The 22479-nt window shown below is 48.9% G+C and overlaps 1 protein-coding gene across 6 annotated transcripts in view; it reads right to left on the bottom strand.

The window, feature by feature from the left end:
• Positions 1-22479, bottom strand: part of LARP1 (La ribonucleoprotein 1, translational regulator) — a 145287-nt gene that overhangs the window by 44087 nt on the left and 78721 nt on the right. For 5 of the 6 annotated variants that reach the window (XM_063928359.1, XM_063928360.1, XM_063928362.1 and 2 more), the window contains 2 exons: positions 15243-15414; positions 9165-9293 (listed from right to left, as the gene is read on the bottom strand). In XM_063928359.1, coding sequence (XP_063784429.1) covers positions 9165-9293; positions 15243-15414 — 301 coding nt within the window. The remainder of the gene's footprint in view (positions 1-9164; positions 9294-15242; positions 15415-22479) is intronic. The other variant, XM_063928361.1, reaches the window with a different exon arrangement.

The raw sequence follows: 22479 nt of genomic DNA, 5'->3' as shown, positions 1-22479 counted from the left end.
CCTCCCCCTCTACACCCCTCCTACAAGCCAGTCCCGAGTGCCGGGATACAGAAAACTATTCTCCCTCTTGGGGCGTCCCATGAGGGAGAATAAATAGCATGCACCGTGCCCGCAGCGTGGAGAGTGCAGTGAGGCCGCAAGGGGCTCTTTTGCGCTTGCCCCGCTGCCGGCACTAAGGCTGTCGGGATCGGCACCGGGATCCAAAGCGTCGGTCTACTGTAGTAGACCCAAAGAACACAACAGTGTTAAACATAATGAAAGAGTCAAAAGAAGAACTGAAAATAGTAAAACACATAATGACAATAACCATGGCAGGAAGGAGCAGCCCAGGGTGGGCGTCCAGTGTCCCCTATGGAATCGGAGAAAGGGATTTACCGGTAAGTACCAAAATCCTGTTTTCTCCTTTATCTACTAGGGGGCACTGGAGTGCTCTTTACAATGTGGACATCCCTAAGCTCCCATCACGGGCAGGAGAGCGCTGAGTACCCTGCAAAACAGCATAGCCATATTGAGAAACAGAGGCTGCAAACCCGTCAAACCAGTAAAACCGGACAAAAGTATGCCGGCCGGACCCAGTGGCTGCTCAGCAAAGTTGATCCATGGAAACCCCGTGGGCAACCGTCCACGAGGGATCAGAGAGTGTACAATGCACTGTAATTGAAGCCGGAGGCTCCCTGGATAAGGCCACACAGGCCTGATGGCCAGACGTATCCATCGTGCAAGCATCTGCTTTGATGCCAGCCAACCAGGCTGGGCGGCATTATACAGGACAAACAATGAGTCTCATTTTCTAAGAGTAGCAGTCCTGTCCATATAGACCCTGAGAGCCCTGACAACGTCCAGAGATCTGGGAGCAGGAGTCTCTTTTGGAAGAACCGGTACCACAAGAGGTTGTTCAAGTGGAAAGCAGAGACCACCCTTGAAAGGAATGACATTTCCTTGAGGAGTTCGGCCCTATCTTCCTGGAAGATCAAGACTGGAGGGCAACAGGACAGAGCTCCGAGCTCTGACACTTTTCTGCCAGAAGCCAGGGTGAGTAGAAGTACCACTTTCCATGATAGGTACTTCAACTCCACCTTCTCCAATGGTTCGAACAGAGAGGACTGTAAGAACGAAAGGACAATCTCCAGGTCCCACAGTGCGTGGGAGGAACAAAAGGTGGCCGTAAACAGACATCCCCCTAAAGAAAGGTTGTAACATCTGGAAGCAAGTTTCTTCTGGAAGGAGATGGACAACGCAGACACCTACACCCTCCTAGATGTAATCTGGCTGAGAAACCTGCATGCAGGAAAAAAGGAGGAGCAGTGACATCTTGAAGGTAGTGGAAACGATCCACGACGTTCACAACAGTATTCCAGATGCGGTGATAGAGGCTGGAACTAACTTCCTTTAGGTCCGGAGCATAGTAGGAATGGCTGCCGGGATCCCTCTTTGCCTTAGGATTGACCTTTCAACAGCCACGCTGTCAAATGAAGTTGCCTTAAGTCTGGATAGACGAAAGGCCCTTGTTGCAGCAGATTCTCTTGCAGCAGTAGAGGCCACGGATCATCTATCAGAAGCAAGCAAAGGCTGGAATACCAAGCTCTGTGTGGTCTTCTCTCTCATGGTGCATTGAAGACGAGGCAGCTAAAGGAATGGTGAAAACAGGTAAACAAACTGGAACCGCCAGGATGTCGTGAGTGCATCTACCGCTACGGCTGCCGGGTCCCTTGTTCGAGAATACAGCAACAGTTGATGATTCTATCTGAACGCCATAAGGTCAAATTGTGCCCCACCGATGGACCAGATGTCGAAAGACCTAAGAATGGAGAGCCTACTCTCCGGGATGTATGTCCTGAAGACTTCGGGAGTCGGCCTCCCTAAGTCTCAGACTTAGGGAGTCTGCCAGGAATGAATCATGCTGATATTGCCACAGAGTATTCCTCGGCTGAGAAAAGGATGCAGCTTACCTCCCACATAGCCGATCGACTTCTGGTGCCGCTTTTTCAGTTTATGTACGCCACAGCCGTGGCGTCCTCCGACTGGACTCGGACAGCTTGGCCCTGCAACAGGAGATGTGCTAGCTGTAAATCCTAGAACACTGCCTGCCGTTCCAAGATGTTTATAGGCAGCCCAGTTTCCTGTGGAGTCCAGCGGCCTTGGAAGCGAGTGTCCTGAGTCACTGCCCCCCACTCTCGTAGGCTTGCTTTTGTGGTGAGAAGAGTCCAATCCCACACGCCGTACCGCTAGTGAGGTTAACCAACAGAGTAGAGCGATATCAGAGTTCTGGAGGCCAATGTCACTCTCTGGTGAAGGAACAAGTGGGATCCCGAACACTGAGACAGGAGATCCAGCTGAAAAGGTCTTAAGTGGAAATGGCCATAAGGAATTGTTTCTAAAGCCGCCACCATCCACCAGAGTAGTCGTATGCATAAATGCACAGACACTCGCCTGTGTTGTAGGACCAACCAAAGCCTATTCCTGAATGACTTTCACCTTGTCCTGAAGGATGAAGATCCACTGTCTCACTGTGGCACGGAACATACCCAGAAACTGAAGCTGCTGCGTCAGTTGTAGATGGCACCTTGGAAAAGTCAGGATCCACCCATGTTGTATGAGGAGCCTGTGAGTCACCCCTATTTCTAATAATGGAATAATTGGTTTCTGGAAGAAGTCTTCCAGGTAGGGAATGATCGTGATCCCCCTTGTCCTTAGGAGTGCCATCATTATTGCCATGACCTTCGTGAAGCCCCTGGGGCCCATTGCAGGCTGACCTGGAACTGATGAGTTGAGTCCCAAATAGCGAGTCGCCGATACATTTGGTGAGGTGGCCAGATAGGTATGTGCAGGTAAGCGTCCTTGATGTCCAAGGATACTAGGAACACTTTTTCCTCTAATCCTGCAATGATTAAATTAAAGTATTCTATACTGAACTTGAAAAAACTCAGAAAAAGGATAGAGATCCTTTAAATCCAGAATAGGTCTGACCGAGCAGTCCTGCTTCAGAACCATGAATAAACATAAGTAAAACCCTTGCTTCAGGTCATGTGTGGGGAACACTTGTGCTGTCATGAGTTTGTCTATAGCCTCCTGTAAAACATGCCTGTAGTCTGAAGCTGGAAAACCGGTGGTGAAACACAGAGGAGGAGGCTGGAACCAGAAATCGAGCTTGTACCCCTCAGTGATGAGGTCCCATATGAAGCCCAGGATGTGACCAGCTCCCTCGGGCACTAAACTAAGATTGGCTTGTAGGAAAGGTATAGAGGGGGAGAAGCTAGTCACACTTTTAAATTCTTAAAGTGTCAGTTCCTGGTTAGCACACACTCTAACACGTTGTAAAGAGCACTCCAGTGTCCCCTAGTGGATGAAGAAGAAAATAAGATTTTACTCACCGGTAAATCTATTTCTCGTAGTCCGTAGTGGATGCTGGGACTCCGTAAGGACCATGGGGAATAGCGGCTCCGCAGGAGACTGGGCACAACTAAAGAAAGCTTTAGGACTACCTGGTGTGCACTGGCTCCTCCCTCTGAGACCCTCCTCCAGACCTCAGTTAGGATACTGTGCCCGGAAGAGCTGACACAATAAGGAAGGATTTTGAATCCCGGGTAAGACTCATACCAGCCACACCAATCACACCGTATAACTCGTGATACTATACCCAGTTAACAGTATGAACAATAACTGAGCCTCTCAACAGATGGCTCAACAATAACCCTTTAGTTAAACAATAACTATATACAAGTATTGCAGACAATCCGCACTTGGGATGGGCGCCCAGCATCCACTACGGACTACGAGAAATAGATTTACCGGTGAGTAAAATCTTATTTTCTCTGACGTCCTAAGTGGTGCTGGGACTCCGTAAGGACCATGGGGATTATACCAAAGCTCCCAAACGGGCGGGAGTGCGCGGATGACTCTGCAGCACCGAATGGGCAAACTCTAGGTCCTCCTCAGCCAGGGTGTCAAACTTGTAGAATTTAGCAAATGTGTTTGACCCCGACCAAGTAGCTGCTCGGCAAAGTTGTAGAGCAGAGACCCCTCAGGCAGCCGCCCAAGAAGAGCCCACCTTCCTCGTGGAATGGGCTCACACTGATTTAGGATGCGGCAGTCCAGCCGCAGAATGTGCAAGCTGAATCGTACTACAGATCCAGCGAGCAATAGTCTGCTTTGAAGCAGGAGCACCCAGCTTGTTGGGTGCATACAGGATAAACAACGAGTCAGTTTTCCTGACACTAGCTGTCCTGGAAACATAAATTCTCAGGGCCCTGACTACGTCCAACAACTTGGAAGCCTCCAAGTCTTTAGTAGCCGCAGGCACCACGATAGGTTGGTTCAAATGAAAGGCTGATACCACCTTAGGGAGAAACTGGGGACGAGTCCTCAATTTTGCTCTATCCATATGGAAAATCAGATAAGGGCTTTTACATGACAAAGCCGCCAATTCTGACACACGCCTGGCCGAAGCCAAGGCCAACAGCATGACCACTTTCCACGTGAGATATTTTAATTCAACGGTTTTAAGTGGCTCAAACCAATGTGACTTAAGGAAATCCAACACCACGTTGAGATCCCAAGGTGCCACTGGAGGCACAAAAGGGGGCTGAATATGCAGCACTCCCTTAACAAAAGTCTGAACTTCAGGTAGTGAAGCCAGTTCTCTCTGGAAGAAAATCGATAGAGCCGAAATCTGGACCTTAATGGAACCCAATTTTAGGCCCATAGTCACCCCTGACTGTAGGAAGTGCAGAAAACGGCCCAGCTGAAATTCCTCCGTTGGGGCCTTCCTGGCCTCACACCACGCAACATATTTTCGCCAAATGCAGTGATAATGGTTTGCGGTCACTTCTTTCCTAGCTTTAATCAGCGTAGGAATAACTTCCTCCGGAATGCCCTTTTCCTTCAGGATCCGGTGTTCAACCGCCATGCCGTCAAACGCAGCCGCGGTAAGTCTTGGAACAGACAGGGCCCCTGCTGCAGCAGGTCCTGTCTGAGCAGCAGAGGCCATGGGTCCTCTGAGATCATTTCTTGAAGTTCCGGGTACCAAGCTCTTCTTGGCCAATCCGGAACAATGAGTATAGTTCTTACTCCTCTTCTCCTTATTATCCTCAGTACCTTTGGTATGAGAGGAAGAGGAGGGAACACATAAACCGACCGGTACACCCACGGTGTCACTAGAGCGTCCACAGCTATCGCCTGAGGGTCTCTTGACCTGGCGCAATATCTTTCTAGCTTTTTGTTTAGGCAGGACGCCATCATGTCCACCTGTGGCCTTTCCCAACGGTTTACAATCAGTTGGAAGACTTCTGGATGAAGTCCCCACTCTCCCGGGTGGAGGTCGTGCCTGCTGAGGAAGTCTGCTTCCCAGTTGTCCACTCCCGGAATGAACACTGCTGACAGTGCTAACACGTGATTTTCCGCCCATCGGAGAATCCTTGTGGCTTCTGCCATCGCCGTCCTGCTTCTTGTGCCACCCTGTCGGTTTACATGGGCGACTGCCGTGATGTTGTCTGACTGGATCAGTACCGGCGGGTTTTGCCTGACTTAGGGCATTGTAAATGGCCCTCAGTTCCAGAATATTTATGTGTAGGGAAGTCTCCAGACTTGACCATAGTCCTTGGAAGTTTCTTCCCTGTGTGACTGCCCCCCAGCCTCGAAGGCTGGCATCCGTGGTCACCAGGACCCAGTCCTGTATGCCGAATCTGCGGCCCTCTTGAAGATGAGCACTTTGCGGCCACCACAGCAGAGACACCCTGGTCCTTGGAGACAGGGTTATCAGCCGATGCATCTGAAGATGCGATCCGGACCACTTGTCCAACAGGTCCCACTGAAAAGTCCTTGCATGGAACCTGCCGAATGGAATTGCTTCGTAGGAAGCTACAATTTTCCCCAGGACTCGCGTGCAGTGATGCACCGACACCTGTTTTGGTTTCAGGAGGCCTCTGACTAGAGATGACAGCTCCTTGGCTTTCTCCGGGAGAAACACTTTTTTCTGTTCTGTGTCCAGAACCATCCCCAGGAACAGTAGACGTGTCGTAGAGACCAGCTGTGACTTTGGAATATTTAGAATCCAACCGTGCTGTTGTAGCACCTCCCGAGATAGTGCTACCCCGACCAACAACTGCTCCCTGGACCTCGCCTTTATCAGGAGATCGTCCAAGTACGGGATAATTATAACTCCCTTTTTTCGAAGGAGTATCATCATTTCGGCCATTACCTTGGTCAATACCCTCGGTGCCGTGGACAGACCAAACGGCAACGTCTGGAATTGGTAATGACAATCCTGTACCACAAATCTGAGGTACTCCTGGTGATGATGGTAAATGGGGACATGCAGGTAAGCATCCTTGATGTCCAGTGATACCATGTAATCCCCCTCGTCCAGGCTTGAAATAACCGCCCTGAGCGATTCCATCTTGAACTTGAATTTTTTTATATATGTGTTCAAGGATTTCAAATTTAAAATGGGTCTCACCGAACCGTCCGGTTTCGGTACCACAAACATTGTGGAATAGTAACCCCGTCCTTGTTGAAGGAGGGGCACCTTGACTATCACCTGCTGGGAATACAGCTTGTGAATTGCCTCTAGCACTGCCTCCCTGTCTGAGGGAGTTGTTGGCAAGGCAGATTTGAGGAAACGGCGGGGGGGGAGACGTCTCGAATTCCAGCTTGTACCCCTGAGATACTACTTGAAGGATCCAGGGATCCACCCGTGAGCGAGCCCACTGATTGCTGAAGTTTTTGAGACGGGCCCCCACCGTACCTGGCTCCGCCTGTGGAGCCCCAGCGTCATGCGGTGGACTTGGAGGAAGCGGGGGAGGACTTTTGCTCCTGGGAACTGGCTGTATGCTGCAGCTTTTTCCCTCTACCTCTGGGCAGAAAGGACGCGCCTTTAACCCACTTGCCTTTATGGGGCCGAAAGGACTGTACCTGATAATACGTGCTTTCTTTGGCTGTGAGGGAACATGGGGTAAAAATGCTGACTTCCCAGCTGTTGCTGTGGAAACGAGGTCCGAGAGACCATCCCCGAACAACTCCTCACCCTTATAAGGCAAAACTTCCATGTGCCTTTTAGAATCTGCATCACCCGTCCACTGCCGAGTCCATAATCCTCTCCTGGCAGAAATGGACATTGCACTTATTTTAGATGCCAGCCGGCAAATATCCCTCTGTGCATCTCTCATGTATAAGACTGCGTCTTTTATATGCTCTATGGATAGCAATATAGTGTCCCTGTCTAGGGTATCAATATTTTCCGACAGGGAATCTGACCACGCAGCTGCAGCACTGCACATCCATGCTGAAGCAATAGCTGGTCTCAGTATAATACCTGAGTGTGTATATACAGACTTCAGGATAGCCTCCTGCTTCCTATCAGCAGGCTCCTTTAGGGCAGCCGTGTCCGGAGACGGTAGTGCCACCTTTTTTGACAGACGTGTGAGCGCTTTATCCACCCTAGGGGATGTTTCCCAACGTGACCTATCCTCTGGCGGGAAAGGGTACGCCATTAGTAACCTTTTAGAAATTACCAGTTTCTTATCGGGGGAAGCCCACGCTTCTTCACACACCTCATTTAATTCCTAAGATGGGGGAAAAACCACTGGTAGTTTTTTCTCCCCAAACATAATACCCTTTTTTGTGGTTCCTGGGGTAATATCAGAAATGTGCAACACATTTTTCATTGCCTCAATCATGTAACGTGTGGCCCTATTGGAATGTACATTTGTCTCATCGTCGTCGACACTGGATTCAGTATCCGTGTCGACATCTGTGTCTGCCATCTGAGGTAGCGGGCGTTTTAGAGCCCCTGATGGCTTTTGAGACAGCTGGGCAGGCACAAGCTGAGAAGCCGGCTGTCCCACATCTGATATGTCGTCAAACCTTTTATGTAAGGAGTTGACACTTTCACGTAATTCCTTCCACAAGTCCATCCACTCAGGTGTCGGCCCCGCAGGGGGTGACATCACATTTATCGGCACTTGCTCCACCTCCACATAAGCCTCCTCATCAAACATGTCGACACAGCCGTACCGACACACCGCACACACACAGGGAATGCTCTGACTGAGGACAGGACCCCACAAAGCCCTTTGGTGAGACAGAGAGAGAGTATGCCAGCACACACCAACAGCGCTATATAACACAGGGATTAACACTATAACTGAGTGATTTTTCCCAATAGCTGCTTGTATACACAATATTGCGCCTAAATTTAGTGCCCCCCCTCTTTTTTACCCTATGTAGTCTGGAAACTGCAGGGGAGAGCCTGGGAGCGATCCTTCCAGCGGAGCTGTAAGGGAAAATGGCGCCAGTGTGCTGAGGGAGATAGCCCCGCCCCTTTTTCGGCTGACTTCTCCCGCTTTTTTCTATGTATATCTGGCAGGGGTATTTTACACATATATAGTCTCTGACTATATTATGTGTTTTTTTTGCCAGCCAAGGTACTTAATATTGCAGCCCAGGGCACCCCCCCCCCCCAGCACCCATCAGTGACCGGAGTGTGAGGTGTGCATGGGAAGCAATGGCGCACAGCTGCAGTGCTGTGCGCTACCTTGTTTGAAGACCGAAGTCTTCTGCCGCCGATTTCCAGGACTCTTCTTGCTTCTGGCTCTGTAAGGGGGACGGCGGCGCGGCTCCGGGAACGGACGATCGAGGTCGGGCCCTGTGTTCGATCCCTCTGGAGCTAATGGTGTCCAGTAGCCTAAGAAGCCCAAGCTAGCTGCAAGCAGGTAGGTTCGCTTCTCTCCCCTTAGTCCCTCGTAGCAGTGAGTCTGTTGCCAGCAGATCTCACTGAAAATAAAAAACCTAAAATAAACTCTCTTTTTCTAGGAGCTCAGGAGAGCCCCTAGTGTGCATCCAGCTCAGCCTGGCACAAAATTCTAACTGAGGTCTGGAGGAGGGTCATAGAGGGAGGAGCCAGTGCACACCAGGTAGTCCTAAAGCTTTCTTTAGTTGTGCCCAGTCTCCTGCGGAGCCGCTATTCCCCATGGTCCTTACGGAGTCCCAGCATCCACTTAGGACGTCAAAGAAACTAAAATTAAGCTTGTGTACATGTGTTTGGGGCAGACCAGATGGGCCAATTGGTTGCTATATGCCGCCAAATTCTATGTTTCTATGAGTACAGTCGCAAGGGTTTCATCCTCCTGTGTCACTGGGAACTTAGATAGCTGCATACCCGCCCATACCTTTAGGGTCACTCCGATTTAAAGTGTGACGCTGCTGCTCATTCTGACGGTTGTTCCTTGTAGTTGTTTTGTCTCTTTGTCCATCCTGTTTCATCTCAATCTGCAGGGGAACCCATTTGTGTTTATTTCCTGTGGTGGGAAAAGAAGTAGAAAGGAGGTGAGAGAGTGCCGAGATTGTGATGGAACGTTTCAGATCTTATAAGAGATAAATGCCATCTCTACCAGGACACTTGATTCGGTCGTTGGGTAGACAAATTATCATTTAAATATACAGTACCAACAAGAATGGTGGACATTTATATTTGCTAGTTAAGTCAACTGCATGGTGGTAGAATGCTAACTGAGCTGCATAAATTTGTCTTCAGAAAATGTCCCAAGAACAAACACAGGGCATGTGGCCCGGGGAATAAGAGTTTTGTTTTAGACTGCGTGCTCTAACTTTCAGAATTAGATTCTAAGTGGACGTTTTTTTGATAGCCATGAAGTTTTCCAGGCCATTTTAAATAAGATTTTACTTACCGATAAATCTATTTCTCGTAGTCCGTAGTGGATGCTGGGGACTCAGTCAGGACCATGGGGATTAGCGGCTCCGCAGGAGACAGGGCACAAAACTAAAGCTTTAGGATCAGGTGGTGTGTACTGGCTCCTCCCCCTATGACCCTCCTCCAAGCCTCAGTTAGGATACTGTGCCCGGACGAGCATACACAATAAGGAAGGATATTGAATCCCGGGTAAGACTCATACCAGCCACACCAATCACACCGTATAACTTGTGATCTAAACCCAGTTAACAGTATGACAAACGTAGGAGCCTCTGAACAGACGGCTCACAACAATAACAACCCGATTTTTTTTTTTTTTTTTTAACAATAACTATGTACAAGTATTGCAGACAATCCGCACTTGGGATGGGCGCCCAGCATCCACTACGGACTACGAGAAATAGATTTATCGGTAAGTAAAATCTTATTTTCTCTGACGTCCTAAGTGGATGCTGGGGACTCAGTCAGGACCATGGGGATTATACCAAAGCTCCCAAACGGGCGGGAGAGTGCGGATGACTCTGCAGCACCGAGTGAGAGAACTCCAGGTCCTCCTCAGCCAGGGTGTGCCCCTGACCAAGTAGCAGCTCGGCAAAGTTGTAAAGCCGAGACCCCTCGGGCAGTCGCCCAAGATGAGCCCACCTTCCTTGTGGAATGGGCATTTATATATTTTGGCTGTGGCAGTCCTGCCACAGAATGTGCAAGCTGAATTGTACTACACATTCAACTAACAATCGTCTGCTTAGAAGCAAGAGCACCCAGTTTTTTGGGTGCATACAGGATAACAGCAAGTCAGTTTTCCTGACTCCAGCCGTCCTGGAAATCTATATTTTCAGGGCCCTGACAACATCTAGCAACTTGGAGTCCTCCAAGTCTCTAGTAGCCGCAGGTACCACAATAAGCTGGTTCAGATGAAACGCTGACACCACCTTAGGGAGAAACTGGGGACGAGTCCGCAGCTCTGCCCTGTCCGAATGGACAATCAGATATGGGCTTTTGTGAGACAAAGCCGCCAATTCTGACACTCGCCTGGCCGAGGCCAGGGCCAACATCATGGTCACTTTCCATGCGAGATATTTCAAATCCACAGATTTGAGCGGTTTAAACCAACGTGATTTGAGGAATCCCAGAACTACGTTGAGATCCCACAGTGCCACTGGAGGCACAAAAGGGGGTTGTATATGCAGTACTCCCTTGTCAAATTTCTGGACTTCAGGAACTGAAGCCAATTCTTTCTGGAAGAAAATCGACAGGGCCGAAATTTGAACCTTAATGGACCCCAATTTGAGGCCCATAGACACTCCTGTTTGCAGGAAATGCAGGAATCGACCGAGTCGAAATTTCTTCGTGGGGCCTTCCTGGCCTCACACCACGCAACATATTTTCGCCACATGTGGTGATAATGTTGTGCGGTCACCTCCTTCCTGGCTTTGACCAGGGTAGGAATGACCTCTTCCGGAATGCCTTTTTTCCCTTAGGATCCGGCGTTCAACCGCCATGCCGTCAAACGCACCCGCGGTAAGTCTTGGAACAGACATGGTACTTGCTGAAGCAAGTCCCTTCTTATCGGCAGAGGTCCTGAGTCCTCTGTGAGCATCTCATGAAGTTCCGGGTACCAAGTCCTTCTTGGCCCATCCGGAGCCACGAGTATAGTTCTTACTCCTCTACGTCTTATAATTCTCAGTACCTTTGGTATGAGAAGCAGAGGAGGGAACACATACACCGACTGGTACACCCATGGTGTTACCAGAACGTCCACAGCTATTTCCTGAGGGTCTCTTGACCTGGCGCAATACCTGTCCAGTTTTTTGTTCAGGCGGGACGCCATCATGTCCACCTTTGGTCTTTCCCAACGGTGCACAATCATGTGGAAACAACTTCTCGATGAAGTCCCCACTCTCCCGGGTGGAGGTCGTGCTGAGGAAGTCTGCTTCCCAGTTGTCCACTCCCGGAATGAAAACTGCTGACAGTGCTATCACATGATTTTCCGCCCAGCGAAGAATCCTTGCAGTTTCTGCCATTGTCCTCCTGCTTCTTGTGCCGCCCTGTCTGTTTACGTGGGCGACTGCCGTGATGTTGTCCCACTGGATCAATACCGGCTGACCTTGAAGCAGAGGTCTTGCTAAGCTTAGAGCATTGTAAATTGCTCTTAGCTCCAGTATATTTATGCGGAGAGAAGTCCCCAGACTTGATCACACTCCCTGGAAATTTTTTCCCTGTGTGACTGCTCCCCAGCCTTTCAAGCTGGAATCCGTGGTCACCAGGACCCAGTCCTGAATGCATAACTGTGGCACTTTAGTAGATGAGCACTCTGCAGCCACCACAGAAGAGACACCCTTGTCCTTGGAGACAGGGTTATCCGCTGATGCATCTGAAGATGCGATCCGGACCATTTGTCCAGCAGATCCCACTGAAAAGTTCTTGCGTGAAATCTGCCGAATGGAATCTCTTCGTAAGAAGCCACCATTTTTCCCAGGACCCTTGTGCAATGATGCACTGACACTTTTCCTGGTTTTTGGAGGTTCCTGACTAGCTCGGATAACTCCCTGGCTTTCTTCTCCGGGAGAAACACCTTTTTCTGGACTGTGTCCAGAATCATCCCTAGGGACAGCAGACATGTCGTCGGAGACAGCTGCGATTTTGGAATATTTAGAAACCACCCGTGCTGTCGTAGAACTACTTGAGATAGTGCTACTCCGACCTCCAACTGTTCTCTGGACCTTGCCCTTATCAGGAGATCGTCCAAGTAAGGGATAATTAAGACGCCTTTTCTTTGAAGAAGAATCATAATTTCGGCCATTACCTTGGTAAAGATCCGGGGTGCCGTGGACAATCCAAACGGCAGCGTCTGAAACTGATAGTGACAGTTTTGTACCACGAACCTGAGGTACCCTTTGTGAGAAGGGCAAATTTGGACATGGAGGTAAGCATCCTTGATGTCCAGGGACACCATATAGTCCCCTTCTTCCTGGTTCGCTATCACTGCTCTGAGTGACTCCATTTAGAATAGGTCTCACCGAGCCGTCTGGCTTCAGTACCACAATATAGTGTGGAATAATACCCCTTTACTTGTTGTAGGAGGGGTACTTTGATTATCACCTGCTGGGAATACAGCTTGTGAATTGTTTCCAATACTGCCTCCCTGTCGGAGGTAGACGTTGGTAAAGCAAACTTCAGGAACCTGCGAGGGGGAGACGTCTCGAATTTCCAATCTGTACCCCTGGGATACTACTTGTAGGATCCAGGGTTCCACTTGCGAGTGAGCCCACTGCGTGCTGAAACTCTTGAGACGACCCCCCACCGCACCTGTTTGTACGGCCCCAGCGTCATGCTGAGGACTTGGCAGAAGCGGTGGAAGGCTTCTGTTCCTGGGAATGGGCTGCCTGCTGCAGTCTTCTTCCCTTACCTCTATCCCTGGGCAGATATTATGGGGACGAAAGGACTGAGGCTGAAAAGACTGTCTTTTTCTGCTGAGATGTGACTTGGGGTAAAAAAGGTGGATTTTCTAGCTGTTGCCGTGGCCACCAGGTCTGATGGACCGACCCCAAATAACTCCTCCCCTTTATACGGCAATACTTCCATGTGCCGTTTGGAATCTGCATCACCTGACCACTGTCGTGTCCAGAAACATCGTCTGGCAGATATGGACATCGCACTTACTCTTGAGCCAGAGTTTTGCATATATAGAAATGCATCTTTTAAATGCTCTATAGTCAATAAAATACTGTCCCTGTCAAGGGTATCAATATTTCCAGTCAGGGAATCCGACCAAGCCACCCCAGCGCTGCCCATTCAGGCTGAGGCGATCGCTGGTCGCAGTATAACACCAGTATGTGTGTATATACTTTTTAGGATATTTTCCAACCTCCTATCAGTTGGCTCCTTGAGGGCGTCCGTATCTGGAGACGGTAACGCCACTTGTTTTTATAAGCGTGTGAGCGCCTTATCCACCCTAAGGTGTGTTTCCCAACGCGCCATAACTTCTGGCGGGAAAAGGTATACCGCCAATAATTTTCTATCGGGGGAAACCCACACATCATCACACACTTCATTTAATTTTATCTGATTCAGGAAAAACCACATGTAGTTTTTTCACACTCCACATAATACCCTTTTTTGTGGTACTTGTAGTATCAGAAATATGTAACATCTCCTTCATTGCCCTTAACAAGTAACTTGTGGCCCTAAAGGAAAATACGTTTGTTTCTTCACCGTCGACACTGGAGTCAGTGTCCGTGTCTGTGTCGACCGACTGAGGTAAAAGGACGTTTTAACGCCCCTGACGGTGTTTTAGACGCCTGGACAGGTACTAATTGGTTTGCCGGCCGTCTCATGTCGTCAACCGACCTTGCAGCGTGTTGACATTATCACGTAATTCCTTAAATAAGCCATCCATTCCGGTGTCGACTCCATAGAGAGTGACATCACCATTACCGGCAATTGCTCCGCCTCCTCACCAACATCGTCCTCATACATGTCGACACACAAGTACCGACACACAGCACACACACAGGGAATGCTCTGATAGAGGACAGGACCCCACTAGCCCTTTGGGGAGACAGAGGGAGAGTTTGCCAGCACACACCAAAAACGCTATATTATACAGGGACAACCTTTATATAAGTGTTTTTCCCTTATAGCATTTTAATATATATATATACATATCGCCAAATAAGTGCCCCCCCTCTCTGTTTTAACCCTGTTTCTGTAGTGCAGTGCAGGGGAGAGCCTGGGAGCCTTCCCACCAGCCTTTCTGTGAGGGAAAATGGCGCTGTGTGCTGAGGAGAATAGGCCCCGCCCCCTTTTCGGCGGGCTTCTTCTCCCGTTTTTCTGAGACCTGGCAGGGGTTAAATACATCCATATAGCCTCCAGGGGCTATATGTGATGTATTTTTAGCCAGAATAAGGTATTATACATTGCTGCCCAGGGCGCCCCCAGCAACGCCCTGCACCCTCCGTGACCGTTGGTGTGAAGTGTGTGACAACAATGGCGCACAGCTGCAGTGCTGTGCGCTACCTTCATGAAGACTGAAAAGCCTTCTGCCGCCGGTTTCTGGACCTTCAATCTTCAGCATCTGCAAGGGGGGTCGGCGGCGCGGCTCCGGGACGAACCCCAGGGTGAGACCTGTGTTCCGACTCCCTCTGGAGCTAATGGTGTCCAGTAGCCTAAGAAGCCAATCCATCCTGCACGCAGGTGAGTTGAACTTCTCTCCCCTAAGTCCCTCGATGCAGTGAGCCTGTTGCCAGCAGGACTCACTGAAAATAAGAAACCTAAAAACTTTTTCTAAGCAGCTCCTTAAGAGAGCCACCTAGATTGCACCCTGCTCGGACGGGCACAAAAACCTAACTGAGGCTTGGAGGAGGGTCATAGGGGGAGGAGCCAGTACACACCACCTGATCCTAAAGCTTTAGTTTTGTGCCCTGTCTCCTGCGGAGCCGCTAATCCCCATGGTCCTGACTGAGTCCCCAAAATCCACTTAGGACGTCAGAGAAAAAAGGTTATAACAGACAACAAAGAAGGATTTAATGAAACCCACCCGACACAGTACCTTTCTTTTTGTGGGCTGAACGTGACCCATCATCATCCCCATTCTTCTCCTCGCTGGACTCATCAGATTTTACTCTTTGGTTCTCCTTCCCGTCTGCACTCTCTTCTTTCATTTCCTTCCTTACAAATGATCTCCGGGATGGCTGTAACTTTGTAGGGGGCTACAAACAATGAAAAATGTAATTCAATGGGTGACTTGAATTTTAGACTTTGACACATATGTATGTATATGGCGGATCTATGGTGATCTACAATGATGTCCGCACAACAATACTGTAGCCAGGATGGGGCAACTAGCACAGATTTCACAAAGTGGCCCGTAAACATTTGACGGCAGATAAACAACTCAAAGGGATCTACACTGGACGTAACAGTGTAGGGGGATTTCAATTGTTTAGTCTGAAGTGACCGGGAGCTATACAATTGTTGATGCCAAGGGAGCCCATTATTTCTGCTCACACTTTCCTGATGTGGGGAGCAGGAAACTTGCAAAAGTCTGGCTTTTGGGCGCCCAAACAGCGGTGCACACAGTTTGCATGGGTTTAGCTGCTTTACACGTCTAATTCATGTGCATTTGGGTGTGACATGTGCAATAAGTAACGGGTGCAACCATGCAGCCCATCGACTGAGATGGGATCGGCAGACAGGAGAAAACATTTGAAACCTCTTCCCCTCCCCCCATGTGTGCAATCAACGTCTAAATCTCACTCACAGAATGCATCTATACTGAAGAGTTCCAGCTTCATGCCCTGAGAGGCTGTTAAGCATAGTCTGTTCCACGTATTGGTCAAGTTAAAAATACAACCACATGGTCAGTGTGTGGCTGGCCAGCTTTAAGTAAATGAAAACTGCCTGGAACCACGTGGGAAGATAGGGCTCTCCGCTGACTAAGTTTTAAAGAACAGAACACTGGTTCTTATCCAGATCACAGCACATAATACACAAACTGAAGAGGTTTTATTTGAATGTGATCTTTCTATGATCATAATGCAAATTATGCACAAATTTTACATGAAGAAATATTTATCTCAATATTACCCAGATACAGCCTGGCTACTTCCATCGAATGAGGCATGCACCGAGCAGCACTCCTGCAACATTTCTCCATTGGAGGATTGCTGTCATGTGACTGCTGATACTGGATCACATGATCAGACACCCATATCTGTGCTAAACGTATGTCCCTACTAAGCCAGAAATCCCACAATGGAGACCACACTAATCTCCCCACACTACTCTCCTAGACTGAAAGCTGTAACCTGCTACTGACGAGAAATGTTAAATGTCGACTGACTAAAGAGATTACTGCACATCAGAAATTCTGAATGGTGTAGCAACACAAAAACAAAACACATTTAACATATTAATAAACTAAACTGATTTAACATAACTAAAAAATAAAAAAATCACATCAATGACTACAAATTAAAAAAACAGCAAACAGCCACAGGCCAACAAAGGACAGCGAATGTGGTACAATGTATGAAAGTAAAAGGTTTACTATTTGGCTTAGAACAAATGACGCTACACATCAGGAAAGACGTCATCGCTAGCCTTTCTACTATGGACTGACATTATTAATGATGAAGATTAACTGGCAACAGTTTTGTGGTCAACAATCTCTTCCATAAACACAGTAAGCCTGCACACATGAAGACTCATTCATGAAAGTGGTGAAGTGCAGACGAAATGCTGTTTAGTGAAGTCACATGTCCACATTTACACGATTGCAATTAAAATAGGGGGAATTACATTGTTTTGGGCGTCTAAAAAACCCGTCTAAACGTTACTGTTTAGACGCCCAAACAATTGTCACAATTCATTTGTTGTTTGGCCACCCATGCACATTGCGCATGTTGCGCCCAAACAGACAGGGTGTAAAACAACTATAACCATCTAAACTCCTGCTTTGGACGTCCAAATGCCCGTTTGGACGCTCAAAGTGCCAGGTTTCGACACTTTCTCGCACCTCAAGAGGCTGAGAGAAAAAAAAAAAAAGGGTCCTTCACGGGAACCTGAACAGCAGAAAAATTTAATTGCTGTCGCTAAATTTATTTATTTTTTAATCGGCCCCAATAAGTATCTTCCTTGTGACCACATCAGGATGCAAAAATAAGATTTTAAACCTACCGGTAAATCTTTTTCTCGTAGCCCGTAGAGGATGCTGGGACTCCGTAAGGACCATGGGGATAAACGGGCTCCGCAGGAGACATGGGCACTTTAAGAAAGACTTTGACTCTGGGTGTGCACTGGCTCCTCCCTCTATGCCCCTCCTCCACACCTCAGTTAGAGAAACTGTGCCCAGAGGAGACGGACAGTACAAGGAAAGGATTTTTGTAATCCAAGGGCAAGATTCATACCAGCCACACCAATCACACCGTATAACTTGTGATATACTACCCAGTTAACAGTATGAAAAACAACATAGCATCAGTCCAAGACCGATGAAACTATAACATTACCCTTATGTAAGCAATAACTATATACAAGTCTTGCAGAAGTAGTGCGCACTTGGGACGGGCGCCCAGCATCCTCTACGGACTACGAGAAAAAGATTTACCGGTAGGGTTAAAATCTTATTTTCTCTAACGTCCTAGAGGATGCTGGGGACTCCGTAAGGACCATGGGGATTATACCAAAGCTCCCAAACGGGCGGGAGAGTGCGGATGACTCTGCAGCACCGATTGAGCAAACAGGAGGTTCTCCTCAGCCAGGGTATTAAACTTATAGAACTTTGCAAAGGTGTTTGACCCCGACCAAGTAGCAGCTCGGCACAGCTGTAGTGCCGAGACCCCTCGGGCAGCCGCCCAATAAGAGCCCACCTTCCTAGTGGAATGGGCTTTAGCCGATTTCGGTAACGGCAATCCTGCCATAGAATGAGCCTGCTGAATCGTGTTACAGATCCAGCGAGCAATAGTCTGCTTTGAAGCAGGGCCGCCAACTTTGTTGGCTGCATACAGGACAAACAGTGCTTCTGTTTTTCTGATCCTAGCCGTTCTGGCCACGTACATTTTCAAAGCCCTGACCACATCAAGGGACTCGGAATCCTCCAAGTCACGTGCAGCCACAGGCACGACAATAGGTTGGTGCATATGGAAGGATGAGACCACCTTAGGCAGGAATTGAGGACGGGTCCGCAATTCCGCTCTATCCATATGGAAAACCAGATAAGGGCTTTTATGTGATAAAGCCGCAAATTCCGACACTCGCCTAGCCGAAGCCAGGGCTAACAACATGACCACCTTCCAGGTGAGATTTCAACTCCACTGTCTTAAGTGGTTCAAACCATTGTGACTTAAGGAAACTTAACACCACGTTAAGGTCCCAAGGCGCCACCGGAGGTACAAATGGAGGCTGAATATGCAGAACTCCCTTCACAAAAGTCTGTACTTCAGGTAATGAGGCCAATCCCTTTTGAAAGAAAATGGATAAGGCCGAGATCTGAACTTTAATGGAGCCTAATTTTAGGCCCAAATTCACTCGTTTGTAGGAAGTGAAGAAAACGGCCCAGGTGGAATTCTTCCGTAGGAGCATTCCTGGCCTCACACCAAGAAACATATTTTGATAATGTTTAGATGTCACGTCCTTCCTAGCCTTTATTAGCGTAGGAATGACCTCACCCGGAATACCTTTTTCCGCTAGGATCCGGCGTTCAACCGCCATGCCGTCAAACGCAGCCGCGGTAAGTCTTGGAACAGACAGGGCCCCTGTTGCAACAAATCCTGTCTTAAAGGCAGAGGCCATGGGTCCTCTGTGAGCATTTCTTGCAGCTCTGGATACCAAGTCCTTCGTGGCCAATCCGGAACAATGAGTATTGTTCTCACTCCTCTTTTTATTATTATCCTCAGCACCTTGGGTATGAGAGGAAGAGGAGGAAATACATAGACCGACTGGAACACCCACGGTGTCACCAGGGCGTCTACAGCTATCGCCTGAGGGTCTCTTGACCTGGCGCAACACCTCTGTAGCTTTTTGTTGAGGCGGGATGCCATCATGTCCACCTGTGGCAGTTCCCACCGACTTGTAATCTGTGCGAAGACTTCCTGATGAAGTCCACACTCTCCCGGGTGGAGGTCGTATCTGCTGAGGAAGTCTGCTTCCCAGTTGTCCACCCCCGGGATGAACACTGCTGACAGTGCGCTTACGTGATTCTCCGCCCAGCAAAGAATTCTGGTGGCTTCCGTAATCGCCACTCTGCTCCTTGTGCCGCCTTGGCGGTTTACATGAGCCACTGCGGTGATGTTGTCTGACTGAATCAGAACCGGTTGGTCGCGAAGCAGGGTCTCCGCTTGACGTAGGGAGTTGTATATGGCCCTTAGTTCCAGGATGTTGATGTGAAGGCAAGTCTCTTGACTTGACCACAGACCTTGGAAATTTCTTCCCTGTGTGACTGCACCCCAACCTCGGAGGCTTGCGTCCGTGGTCACCAGGACCCAGTCCTGAATGCCGAATCTGCGGCCCTCGAGAAGGTGAGCGCTCTGCAGCCACCACAGGAGTGACACCCTGGCCCTGGGGGATAGGGTGATTAACCGATGCATCTGAAGATGTGATCCGGACCACTTGTCCAGTAAGTCCCATTGAAAAGTCCTCGCATGGAACCTGCCGAAGGGAATGGCCTCGTATGATGCCACCATCTTTCCCAGGACACGAGTGCAGTGATGCACTGACACCTGTTTTGGTTTTAATAGGTTCCTGATCAGTTCCTGAGCTTTCTCCATCGGGAGATAAACCCTTTTCTGGTCTGTGTCTAGAATCATGCCCAGGAAAGGCAGACAAGTCGTAGGAACCAACTGCGACTTTGGAATATTTAGAATCCAGCCATGTTGCCGTAACACTTCCAGAGAAAGTGCTACGCTGATCAGCAACTGCTCTCTTGATCTCGCTTTTATGAGGAGATCGTCCAAGTATGGGATAATTGTGACTCCTTGCTTCCGCAGGAGTACCATCATTTCCGACATTACCTTGGTAAATATTCTCGGTGCCGTGGAGAGACCAAACGGCAACGTCTGAAATTGGTAATGACAATCCTGTACCACAAATCTGAGGTACGCCTGATGAGGTGGATAAATGGGGACATGAAGGTATGCATCCTTTATGTCCAGAGACACCATAAAATCCCCCCCTTCCAAGCTTGCAATGACCGCTCTCAGCGATTCCATCTTGAACTTGAACCTTTTCAGGTATATGTTCAGGGATTTTAAATTCAATATGGGTCTGACCGAACCGTCCGGTTTCGGGACTACAAACATGGTCGAATAATAACCCCTTCCTTGTTGAAGGAGGGGAACCTTGACCACCACCTGTTGAAGATACAATTTGTGAATTGCAGTTAACACTATGTCCCTCTCGTGGGGGGAAGCTGGCAGGGCCGATTTGAGGTATCGATGAGGGGGCATCTCCTCGAATTCCAGCTTGTATCCCCGAGACACAATATCTATTGCCCAGGGATCCAACTGGGAGTGAACCCACTTGTGGCTGAAATTTCGAAGACGTGCCCCCACCGGGCCTAGCTTCGCCTGTGGAGCCCCAGCGTCATGCGGTGGATTTTGTAGAGGCCGGGGAGGACTTCTGTTCCTGGGAACTAGCTGTGTTGTGCAGCTTCTTTCCTCTGCCCCTGCCTCTGGCAAGAAAGGACGCACCTCGGACTTTGTTTTTCTGTGATCGAAAGGACTGCATTTGATAATACGGTGCTCTCTTAGGCTGTGAGGAAACATATGGCAAAACATTTGACTTTCCAGCAGTAGCTGTGGAGACCAGGTCCGAGAGACCCTCCCCAAACAATTCCTCACCCTTGTAAGGTAAAACCTCCATATGCCTTTTTGAGTCGGCATCACCTGTCCATTGCCGAGTCCACAGGACCCTTCTGGCAGAAATTGACATACCATTTATTCTAGAACCCAGTAGACTAATGTTTCTTTGAGCATCTCTCATATATAGGACAGCGTCTTTAATATGCCCCAAGGTCAACAATATAGTATCCTTGTCTAAGGTATCAATTTCCTCAGACACTGTATCCGTCCATACTGCTACAGCACTACACACCCAGGCCGACGCGATCGCCGGCCTCAGTAAGGTACCTGAATGTGTATAAATGGACTTCAGGGTAACCTCCTGTTTGCGATCCGCAGCATCTTTGAGGGTAGCCGTATCCTGTGACGGCAGGGCTACCTTCTTGGATAAGCGTGTTAAAGCTTTGTCCACCCTAGGGGAGGATTCCCAGCGTAACCTGTCCGTTGGCGGGAAAGGATACGCCATAAGAATCCTTTTGGAAATCTGCAGTTTTTTATCTGGAGATTCCCAAGCCTTTTCACATAACTCATTTAGCTCGTGTGAGGGGGGAAAGGTTACCTCCGGCTTCTTTTCCCCATACATATGAACCCTCTTGTCAGAGACTGGGATTTCCTCTGTGATGTGCAACACATCCTTAATTGCTATAATCATATAACGGATGGATTAAGCCAATTTTGGCTGTAACTTTGCATCATCGTAATCAACACTGGAGTCAGAATCCATGTCGGTATCTGTGTCAACAATTTGGAATAGTGGGCGCTTCTGAGACCCTGACGGCCTCTGCGACATAGGATCAGGCACGGGTTGGGACCCTGACTGTCCTGAGGCTTCAGATTTTTCTAACCTTTTATGCAAGGGATTAACATTATCATTTAAAACCTTCCACATATCCATCCAATCAGGTGTTGGCGCCGTCGGCGGAGACACCACATTCATTTGCTCCCGCCTTGCTTCCACATAGCCTTCCTCATCAGACATGTCGACACAAGCGTACCGACACACCACACACACAGGGAATGCCCTTTTTGAAGATAGTTCCCCCACAAGGCCCTTAGGAGAGACAGAGAGAGAGTATGCCAGCACACACCCCAGCGCTATAAACCCAGGAGTAACTTAATGTTAACCCAGTAGCTGCTGTTTATATATTGTTTTTTTGCGCCTAATAATGTGCCCCCCCCCCCTCTTTTTACCCTCTTCTACCATGTATCTGCAGGGGAGTGCCTGGGGAGCTTCCTCTCAGTGGAGCTGTGGAGAAAAAATGGCGCTGGTGAGTGCTGAGGAAGAAGCTCCGCCCCCTCGGCGGCGGGCTTCTGTCCCGCTTAAATATGCAATTTTTGGCGGGGGCTCATACATATATAGTGCCCAGCTGTATATATGTTTAACTTTTGCCAAAAGAGGTCCCAAATGCTGAACAGGGCGCCACCCCCTGCGCCCTT

The sequence above is a fragment of the Pseudophryne corroboree genome, chromosome 6 (genome assembly GCF_028390025.1).
Source record: "Pseudophryne corroboree isolate aPseCor3 chromosome 6, aPseCor3.hap2, whole genome shotgun sequence".
Taxonomy (NCBI): Eukaryota; Metazoa; Chordata; class Amphibia; order Anura; family Myobatrachidae; genus Pseudophryne; species Pseudophryne corroboree.
This window is presented reverse-complemented; position numbering and strand designations above follow the sequence as displayed.